The 11,321-nt window shown below is 54.5% G+C and overlaps 1 protein-coding gene across 1 annotated transcript; it reads left to right on the top strand.

Annotated features, from left to right (window-relative positions):
- Window positions 1-895: 895 nt before the first annotated feature.
- Window positions 896-9,586, top strand: LOC149329405 (uncharacterized). Its single transcript, XM_089560257.1, has 2 exons — window positions 896-2,817; window positions 9,271-9,586. The coding sequence occupies exon 1, from the start codon at window positions 1,509-1,511 to the stop codon at window positions 1,902-1,904; it is 396 nt and encodes a 131-aa protein (XP_089416383.1). The 5' UTR covers window positions 896-1,508; the 3' UTR covers window positions 1,905-2,817; window positions 9,271-9,586.
- Window positions 9,587-11,321: the final 1,735 nt, after the last annotated feature.

Raw genomic sequence — 11,321 nt, 5'->3', positions numbered from 1 at the left:
TGTCATCTCGGTGGACACCCGAACCGCACCGTACAGGAAGGGAGGAACGCCACCACACGTTCGGCGCGAAGCTACCGGCGCTTTTATGCCGGTCCTGTAGGAGGGCTTAGAGAGAGTCAATTCTCGTACGGTGCCCGGATGCTCTCGTTTCAGTGCCCGGATGAGTGGAATTCATTGCCCGGATGTTGGCTCTCGGTCTCGGCGTGACGTCACCACACTGCCGACAACGGGAGAGCTAAAAGCATTTCATGCTTAAAAAAATTCAGGAGCTAGCGTCCAGGGGGAGCCATGAAGCCAGTCATAAAAATCTCTGCCTCTCCCGTAACCGAGAGTAGAGTAAGCATTAAATGTTTACGGGCCTAATGTCATCTCGGTGGACACCCGAACCGCACCGTACAGGCAGGGAGGAACGCCACCACCCGTTCAGCGCGATACCTTGCCATTTGAACGCAACGTTTTTTGAGGAAAGGAAATGGCGCAGTAATTCTCTGCCATCTCGGTGGACACCCGAACCACACCGTAATGGAAGGGAGAAACGCCACCAACCGTTCGGCGCGATGTCTTGCCCTTTGAACGCAGCGCTTCTCCCCCGGGCCCCTGTGCGCCTGCGCGGCTTTGTTTCGATGCGCGAAGCCCCTAAGAGATCACGTATGGCAACAAAGTGTATCGTGGCATTTATGTGCTTTTTGCACGCGTTATTAGAAATCGGAAATTATAATTCCATGCATTATAAAACGCACAGCGGCTGATATCTTGATAAACATTGAGAAGACACTGGCAGCAGTTATTTTTTGTGACTCCTTTGGAGTCCAACCGGCGCTTGCATGCCGGTCGCCTAGGAGGGCTTACAGAGTCTCGTTAAATCTCAAGTCTCGTACGGTGCCCGGATGTTCTCGTTTCAGAGCCCGGATGAGTGGATTTCAGTGCCCGGATGACTGGAATTCAGTGCCCGGATGACGGGATTTCAGTGCCCGGATGAGTGGATTTCAGTGCCCGGATGATGGCTCTCGGTCTCGGCGTGACGTCACCACACTGCCGACAACGAGGGCTAAAAGCATTTCATGCTTAATACTGTAATTATTATAATTATTATGTAACTGCCTCGGTTGCCATGGCAATCACTGGGATACAACGTCCTTGCTATTTAGATCGGCATCTTGGATTCTATCCGAAGAATGAGCATATCTCGGAGCTCGAAACACGACATGTAAAGCCGAAATGATTCTACAGACCGATTGGCCGCTAGGGGGCCGTGTAGTACATACGCACCCCACATCGGCTCCGCACAAAGACAGCGGAATTCGCCAATCGCCAGCATCATCAGCCAAAATTTCACCACCCACGGATCTGCGAATGTGAGCGCTGCACGCCATCAATTTTTGGCCCGCCTTCGCCATTTTTCGGGCACCCACGGCCCTTTCTTCTCTGTGACCTCCCCGCCTGAGCTAGGCCTCCCTCCGCTGGGAGCTAGGCCTACTCCGACGGAGGCTTCCGCCACCAACGCCATCATGGATGTGCAGGTGCAGGGAGAGGTTCTTAACCCCAACGACTACGACCCAAGGGACTGGACGCACATTCTTAGTGTGCCTGCCCGCTCCAAGGACGTCTTTTCAACAACCCGACGCCAGGAGGGCGCAGCCTCTGCTACCGGTATCCTCAAGTCTCCATCCCTTGAAAAGCCAGCGCACCTGCAAGCAACGCGCACAGCTGCGCAGCGTTCGCGGCAGCAGCCACCACTTCCTGCTGCAGATTACAAGATCGTTTTTAGATCACGAGGCGGGCTGCAGCTGGACCTGCTTCCACCCGACAACTACGAGAGGCCATCCTCCAAGCGGCGTCCCAGCTTAAGGAGCCAGCGCGTACCCAAATCAGGGTACACCCGGTCAACAACACCTGCACCGTAAGCACGCCCCTAAAGGATGACGCGCTCGCTCTGGTTCGGGTGAACACCATCACACACCAAGGCAAGGAATTCGCCGTAGCACCTTACATAGCCCCGCCGGACGGAGCAGTACGCGGAGTCATCTCCAATGCTTATTGGAATGAGACCCCGTCAGAGCTCCTGCAAGACCTGCTCACCGGCAACCCAGACGCCCTCATCGTGGACGCCCGCCGAATGGGCTCCACGCGTTCCATCTTAATAACTTTCCGGGCTGGACCTGTCCCACGCGCAGTTCTTTATGGAGGAGCCCTCCACAGATGCACACCGTACCGAGTGCATATAGACGCCTGCACGAATTGCCGCGTCCCAGGTCACCGGGCGGATGTGTGCGTCCATCCAAGGTCTCATAAGTGCCCCCGCTGCGGGCAGTCCCATCCCAAAGAAGATGTGCCCTCATGCACCCCAGCTGCATTCTCTGCGGAGGCCCTCATATGACCGGAACTGGCAACTGTAAGGCACGGGGCCGTACACTAGCGTCCCCGAAGAACGCTCTCTCTCCCCCTTCTTCATCGCGGCTAACGAGCCTTAGTCGGGCGCGCCCGGGCGGCGGCAACCGCCACTGGGGTCCCATACTAGGGACCTCCACCTAGTGTTTGTAAGGATCGGTCCCTTACGGGCTGATCTAAACATACCTCCTGCTCATTCGTAATAAATGTTTTCACCACCTTGCCCGCTGCGATCAACGCAGCACAAGCAACGGACGCAGCTCGACGCCTTCCCGGTCATCGTCTAGAACCAGACGGAATGACAGCACCAACTCCTCGCGTCTCACCTGGGCAGACCGCGTTTCTGGCAAGGCTACCCGTCATCCCCCACCACCCCAGTCCTCCCAGGCAGATCCGAGAGACCAGGAGCTCAAGGCCTTGCGTGAAGAGGTAAGCCGCCTTTCCTCCCTCCTAAGCACCCCCGCCCCCTCCATGCCCCCTAAACCCGCACCCGCTGTCATTAACTCGACCCCATCATCCACAGACACTTCGAGCACCCCTCCCGCAAAGAAACAACGCACCACAGACGCCACACTCCCTCCCGTACCCTCAGAAATACTCTAAATTAGCAGCACTCGAAGCCAAATTTGACCACAAACTAAAAGAGCTAGACGCACGCCTCGAGGCCAGATTCAATCACCTTGCCGCCACCGTTACCGAAAAACTTGAGCAGCGCGTGGACGCTATGCTTACCAAGACGATGGAGCTCTTGGAACATAATCTTAACCATCGCTTCGCCCAACTTCAAACCCCCTCCACTCCCCCTATCCTTCCTCCGCAAGCACAAACCACCTATCCTGAGCCACACATACCAATTGACGCCCGTCTTACTTCCATCCTCAATCCCCCTACTATCCAATATGGCGGGGGGAACACTAATTATCTACCCATTTTAACTTGGAACTGCCGCGGCTTCCGGGCAAAGCGCGCGCCTCTGCAACTTCTCCTTCCCACCATCACACCCACGCCCCACATACTACTTCTACAGGAGACTGCACACCGGGCAACCCTCCCCTGCTACACATCTACACACTCGGATACCACTAACTCACCCAGGGCGTCCACACTCATCCACCGCAGCCTCACCTACAAAACTCATCACATCACGTCTGAGACGCCCTGCGTGATCACAGAACTTATACATCACACACATTCACTTCCTTCTATATTTATAGAAGACATATACCACCCCCCGTCCCTGCCGAAGGCCCCGCTAGAATCACTTCTGCGAAAGCTACACCATTTAGCAGGGAAACATCCCCTACTCATCGGTGGGGACTTCAACAGTCAGCATACTGACTGGGGATACACAACCACGACACATCGAGGTCGCAGGCTCTGGCTGCTCTTGCAGAACCTCCAACTCACTGTGCACAACACGTTTCAGACGCCTACGAGGATTGGCAACAGTGTCAGCATGGACACCAGTCCGGACCTGACGCTGAGCCGCTGTATCCGCGGCGTTACCAGGAACAGAACACAACATACACTGGGCAGTGATCATTACATTATACAAATCACTGTCCCGTACAAAGCACCCCGTCACGCAAATACAACACACAAACTCATTAACTGGGATGCCTTTCGCGCTGTACGCACCGCCCTCCCAGACACTCCCATCGCAGACATCGACGAATGGGTGCAGTCACTCAAGCATGACGTTCACCACAACACGCGAGACATTGAAACTACAACCGAAACACCTACCCTTGACACACGCCTAGCCCTACTCTGGGAGGCTTATCACAGCATCCTAGAACGCTGGAAAGGCAACAAACACAACAGAACGCTTAAGAAGCGGCTGGCCGCGCTGCAGACACAAATCCAACAGCACTCTGAGGAGCTCTGTCGATCCAACTGGGGACAGATATGTGACGGCATCGCCGGAAACCTGTCCAGCAAACGCGCATGGCAACTCCTCCGACACCTCATTGACCCCACGCGCACCAAATCAGCAACACAGCACCACGTGACACGCCTCACACATGAACACATTGACGATCCCGACACCCTTCTAGACACACTTCAAACCATGTACACATCTTCAGGCGGCCCTATACCTATACCGCTCTACACAGGACAAGCGAATCCAACACTCGACACCGACATCACGGAGACGGAAGTCAGAGCGGCCCTCCAGACTCTCCGCGCCAACTCCGCACCTGGTGCAGACCAAATCACAAACTCCATGCTCCGTAATCTGGATGACCAATCGATCACCCACATTACGAAATACTTCAACCAGTGCTGGAGGGAGGGTAACCTCCCGCAGTCCTGGCGCCACGCTAAGGTAATATTCATACCTAAACCCAACAAACCACTTACACTTCAAAACCTTCGCCCTATTTCGCTAACCTCATGCCTTGGGAAGCTCCTAGAGCATGTTGTGTTAGCGAGACTCACAAGTCACATGGCGGACAACAATCTTTACCCGCATAGCATGGTAGGATTTCGCCCTCATCTATCCGCACAGGACGCTATGCTGCAACTCTCACACGACATTTTCGACCCGCTTCTTCCGGGTCACACCAAGGCAGTCTTAGCTTTGGATCTCTCCAAAGCTTTTGATCGCATTGAACATCAGGCGATCATGACTGCTCTATCCCCCTTGAATGTGGGTGCGCGCACGTGTGCCTACATTCAAGCATTCCTCACCGACCGCACAGCTGAGATACACTTCGGCCCTCTGTCTTCCCCCTCCTACACTCTTCAGAGTATCGGCACCCCTCAAGGGTCCGTCCTTTCCCCCTTTCTCTTTAAGATTACCCTCATCCCCCTCGCCCGAAAATTGGCCACTATTCCCCACCTGAAGCACATTCTTTATGCCGACGATATCACCCTGTGGACCACTCACGGCAGTGATGGAGACATAGAGAACACCTTACAGGAAGCAGCCACCCTCACCCAAAATTACGCACGGACCGTCGGACTGTCTTGTTCCCCAGAGAAGTCCGAACTCTTCCTCATCCGGCCTAAGAACCACCGCTGCCCCCGCTCCCCCATTGCCATTGAATTGAATGGCGACCCGGTACCTCAGGTTGGAACCCTCCGTGTATTGGGCCTGCACATCCAGAACGATGGCAAAAACACCACCACCCTCAAGAAACTCAAGCAGGTTGTAGGCGCGATATCGCACCTCATCCACACGGTTTCGGGACGTCATAGAGGCATGAAGGAGCGCGTCCTATGTCGCCTCATTCATGCCTTTGTCCTCAGCCGTGTGCTGTACACTACCCCATACTTACACCTATCCAAACATGACATAAACGCTTTGGGTGCTTTGATTCGCAAGGCATTCAAGGTAGCACTTCACCTTCCCCTCAACACATCCACAGGCAGATTACTAGGCCTGGGCCTCCACAATACGATCGGGGAACTGGTGGAGGCCCACCGACAGGCCCAATACATCAGGCTCACACAAACCTCCACAGGTCGGAATATCCTGGACACCCTCGGAATCAAAATACCGGCCAACGACCCAACCCTCCTCGCCATCCCACGAACCCTTCACCGAGATCTCCTCATCAGGCCGCTCCCGAGGAATATGCACCCGTCCCACCATGAGCAGCGCCGTAGAGCCCGTGCGAAGGCGCTCCATCGAGCGTACGGCCCCCAGCCGGACGCCGTATGGGTGGACGCTGCCTGCACGGGTGATGAAGCGACAGCAGCTGCGGTGGACTCCTCTTCATCCACCCTCCTCACACTACCTCTCCCTCCAGACACGTCCCCACAGGCTGCAGAGGAAGCCGCCATTGCCCTTGCTATAACCCGCACGGAAACCCGGTACATTTTAAGCGATTCGAAAACTGCGATTCTAAATTTTGCCCGAGTCCATGTCCCTGCTTTTGGCATACTGGACTAGCCCGATGCCCCGCAGCGTATGCTGCCGAACTCTCAGAATCAAATTGGATAGCACGCTGCGACGCCGCAGCTCATCAGATGAGCTCGAAGGGGACGTGGCGTCTCTTTCGCAGTATAATCGACCCCTCCCAAACGAGAGGGGAGACGCAAAAGCAGCTCCGGCGGGCTCTGCAAGGGTATCAAGGTACGACGGCGCAACTTGCGGACACTCTGTGTGACAGATATCTTTGTCGTACGGAGGACACGCCTGGGCCTGAGTACATGTACTCTGGCAGGCCTAATGAAACACTTGATGCCCCTTTTGAGTTGCACGACCTTAAGGCGGCCTTAGCAAAAATGCGCCGGGGTACGGCTCCGGGACGGGATCACATAACAGTGAACCTGTTGGCGAACCTACCGGACTCAGACTACCTCCATTTATAAGAATACATCAACCAGATCTGGGACGGGCGTCCACTACCTCCCGAGTGGAAAACGTCACTTGTGACGTTTAACCCTAAAACAGGTAAGGCCGTGAATACGGACAACCTGAGGCCCATATCACTGACCTCATGTGCGGGCAGGCTTATGGAAACGATGGTTCGGGATCGCCTCTCTCCATACCTGGAGAGTAAGGGCTTCTTTGCAGTCACCATGTTCGGGTTTCGCCCCCACATGTCTGCACAGGATGTCCTTCTCCAGCTGAACAGGGATGTAATACGACCCACAACAATGCAACACAATGACAACGCCATCCTCGCCCTTGATCTGAAAGGGGCTTCCGACAATGTTAAACACGGAAGCATCCTGGCCAACTTGAGTTCTACCGATTGTGGGGCTAGGGCCTACGCGTATGTAAGAGATTTCTTGACTAATCGCCAGGCCTTTCTTCGGACTGAGGGCGAGGAATACGGCCTTTACATGATGGGAACACGGGGCACCCCTCAGGGAGCGGTGTTATCACCGCTCCTGTTCAACATAGCTATGATGCGCCTCCCAAGCCAACTGGCCCGGGTGGAAGGCATTCAACACGCGTTATATGCAGATGACATTACAATTTGGACCACTGAGGGGAGCCTTGGGGACATGGAGGCCCGCCTTCAGCAGGCCGCTTCCATAGTCGATGCGTATGCTATTGACTTTGGGCTCCAATGTGCTCCAGCGAAATCAGAGCTTTTGCATGTCAGAGCGAACCCAAAGGATAGGACAGCAATTCAGATCTCTCTGTCAGGAGGTCCTATTAGAGAGGTGGAGGAGCTCCGTATTCTCGGCCTTTTCATTCACCACAGACTCAGACCGGACTCCACCATTCTGAAACTCAAGAGAGTAGGCGAACAGGTAGGGCGCATGATCCGCCGCGTTTCCAACAAGCGGGGCGGTCTGCGGGGCAGGGACGCGCTTCGGCTCGTCTATGCCTTCGTGACTAGCCGGATCCTTTACGCCGTGCCATATCTCCGCACTACTAAGCAAGACGAGGCGCGAATAGACGCCATCATCCGCAAGGCAACTAAGCGAGCCCTGGATCTCCCGGTGGCTACCTCTAATGCCAAACTCAAGGCATTGGGGGTGCTAAACTCCTACCAGGAGCTGCGGGAGGCCCACCTCGTGAACCAATACACGCGGCTCACGCAGTCGGCCCCTGGGCGCCGCCTGCTAAACCGCTTACACATCCAACACGACTGCACTCCAGAGGAGGCGGAGCGTGTCCCAGTACTGTGGCGCCATATGCTCTGGGTCTCCCCGCTCCCCCGTAACATGGACACCGACATGCACGTAAACAGGCGACAAGCGCGGGCTCGGGCTCTTGAGAGACAACACGGCTCCCGACCCGGTGTATATTATGTAGACCTAGCAGGCCCATCGCCCACGGGATTTTACACGGCCGCTGTCGTTCACCAGGAAATGCACGTTGATGGACTCTCTTTTCGAGCCCCGAATTCAATGCGAGCCGAGGAAGTAGCGATAGCGCTTGCTGCCGCCCACGCCAATTCGAGAATCATCATTACGGACTCCCGAAAAGCATGTGATCATTACTTGGCAGGGGAGATCTCCCCCTTAGCTGCTTGTATTCTAAGACGGACTGCCACTGATCCAACACCCAAAAGAATCATTTGGGCTCCTGGCCACCAGGGCTTACGAGGTAATGAGGCCGCCGACGCGGCTGCCCGAGCGCTTACTCACCGGGCTCCTCATCCCAGCTCTTCTGGCTCGGAGACTAACCAGCCGCAGCTGCGATTCAGGGAAATTATAACGCATTATAGCGACATCCACCGCCTTTTCCCAGCCCCTGCAAAGGGGCTGAGTAAGACGGAGGAGCGAACTTTAAGGCGCCTGCAGACAGGTACTCTACTCTGTCCTGCAATCTTAAAGCATTACGATCCTAACACGGATGGGCGATGCCCGCACTGTGGGGAGACCTGTGATATCTTCCACATGGTGTGGGCATGTACTCAAAATCCCCACCTCCCCCCTTCCCCTACCCCTTCCAGAGAGGCATGGGAGACTGCCCTCCTCAACTGCTCCTCGCTTGAGTCCTAAAGGGCTCTGGTGAAACGGGCGAGAGACGGGGCATTGTCATGCGGTGTCCCGGACTCGGGACGCCGACCATGTAGCGGGGCCACTCTGTGGCTCCCAAACTCTATTTCAGTAATTAAAAGTTTTCACCACCACCGCCACCCCCGCCACGCCAAGTGGAGCTGATATGGGTGCCCGCGCACTCCGGGAATCCCGGAAACGAGGCCGCCAACCTTTTAGCCCGAGGTTCTTTAAACCGGGCTCAGGTGGCCTCTGATCGGGGATTCACAAAGGAGCGCATGCACTCATTCAGTGAGCTGACCCAGGCGCAGAGAGCCTTACGCCAGCTCTACCCCCCGCCACACCCCTCCCTAGATAACAAACACGCAACACTCTGGCGCAGACTACAGACACACACACTCCCTTCACCCCTTACCCTAGCCCATTATCATCCCTCCTTCCCCACTCCGGCATGCACTCTATGCCCAGAACCCTTCGCCTCTTCCCTCCACATCATTTCCCTCTGCCCGGCGGACCCTCCCCCGCGGGACCTAGAGAACCTGCAGACCTGGGAGGACTGGGAGACCCTGCTGCGCTCGGAGGACCCGGCCGTGCAGACCATCTCCACCGGCCGTGCTGCCAGTGTTTTGGACCTTCGGAACATAAACACTTGAGTGCAGTGGGGTCGTGCGGGGACCCTGGGGCGTGCCCCGAATTCCTCTGTAAATAAAGTTTTCTCTCTCTCTCTCTCTCTCTACAGACCTCCACTACGGCCTCTTTTCTTTCATTCCCAGCCTCCTCCCTCCCCTCACGACGCGGTTGAGTTGTCCACCGAGAAGCGAGAGACAGCGCTTTTCAACAATTTTAAATCAGCGTGGTCACGCAGCGCAGCCAGTTTTTAAAGCAAAATTTGCCCAATTTTCAAAGCTAATTTGATAGGTTTGCAAACCTTTCCTAAAGCCGCCGCGGTGGCTCAGTGGCTATGGTGCTCGGCTGCTGACCCGAAAGACGCGGGTTCGATCCCGGCCGCGGCGGCTGGAATTTCTTTGGAGGAGAAATTCCAGAGGCCCGTGTACTGTGCGATGTCAGTGCACGTTAAAGAACCCCAGGTGGTCGAAATTTCCGGAGCCCTTCACTACGGCGTCTCTCATAGCCTCAGTCGCTTTGGGACGTTAAACCCCATAAACCAAACCAAACCAAACCAAACCTTTCCTAAAAATCCCGCATACATAACGAAGGAAAATGTGTTGCAATAGTAGCAAACGTTCAATCAAGAATACATGGCAATTTTTCGCGACTCTAGAGTGAAAAACCTAGTGCATATGTTTTTGTCCTGAGCACTGGCGTTTGTCGTGATGAGTGCTGCTTGTCGCCGCGAATAAACGGTCCGTTCTCGAGAATACAAAGCGCGCACGAATTCTCGTTCGAGAGATTTTTCTCGAAGTCATTTCCATAATGTATGAGGTTTCAGTACACGTGAAAACCTCGAAGCAGATTTTATGTATACGTTCCTCGCGAAAGGATTCATGATCATCTTTGCAGGCTATGGAAAACATCACTTTATAAAGTAATTTTACGGTTTGTAATTTGAATGCAACCTATACGACACCTATCCTTCCATTCTGGTTACGCATTGATGCAAGACCGTATATTTCAAGATTCCAGTTGCCTGGAGGGAAGGGAGACTTGAGAGGCCCGTGTACTGTGCGGTGTCAGTGCACGTTAAAGAACCCCAGGAGTGGTCGCACGATGCCTTCTGTTGGACGAAACCAACGAGGCTGTTTCGTGCGAAGCGGCATCTTTCGGGGCTGTGTTGCGCTTACTATTGATTTGCCGGGGTCTGTTTTATGTCTCGAGAATGCACTGCACTGGCCTCGCCCCATCTTTCCTGTTTCTTGCTCACCGTTTTCTCAGATCTATCGCTTCGCCAGGTTGTGTTTACGTCAGGCAGATTTTCGGTCTCTGGTTTGTCTTATTTATTTCTGTTCGACGGAAGACACAAACCTGCAAAATCCGCAGGCCCCGCTCTATTGGCTTTTCCCCAGACCGGCTCTGATTAGCGAAGTGGTCGAAGGGGTGGAGCATTTGAGACACCTGGGGCCTGTTCTGTTTCTTTTTTTTTTGTTTTACTCATTTTTATCTCCGCGTATTCATTGATTTACTTTTTGTGCTACCGATATATTTACGGGACTTCTCAGCGCGTGTGGGTTATGGTTTAAACAGCTGAGGGGAAGCAGACACAAACTCTCCTTCTTTCTTGTGGCCAGCTTCATTTATTCGGTTTTGCTTCATTGTTTGGTTTGCTTTGGTTTATGGGGTTTAATGTCCCAAAGCAACTCAGGCTATGAGAGACGCCGTAGTGAAGGGCTCCGGAAATTTCGACCAACTGGGGTTCTTTAACGTGCACTGACATCGTAAAGTACACGGGCCTCTAGAATTTTGCCTTCATCGAAATTCAGCCGCCGCGGCCGCGATCGATCCCTCGTCTTTCGGGTCTGCAGCCGAGCACCATAACCGCTGAGCCACCGCGGCGGCACATT

This window comes from Amblyomma mixtum, chromosome 9 (assembly GCF_055824585.1).
Source record: "Amblyomma mixtum isolate Tamu chromosome 9, ASM5582458v1, whole genome shotgun sequence".
Taxonomy (NCBI): Eukaryota; Metazoa; Arthropoda; class Arachnida; order Ixodida; family Ixodidae; genus Amblyomma; species Amblyomma mixtum.
This window is presented reverse-complemented; position numbering and strand designations above follow the sequence as displayed.

Coding starts and splice junctions, on each gene's coding strand:
- LOC149329405 (XM_089560257.1), top strand. CDS start 1,509: ATGGATGTGCAGGTGCAGGGAGAGGTTCTTAACCCCAACGACTACGAC.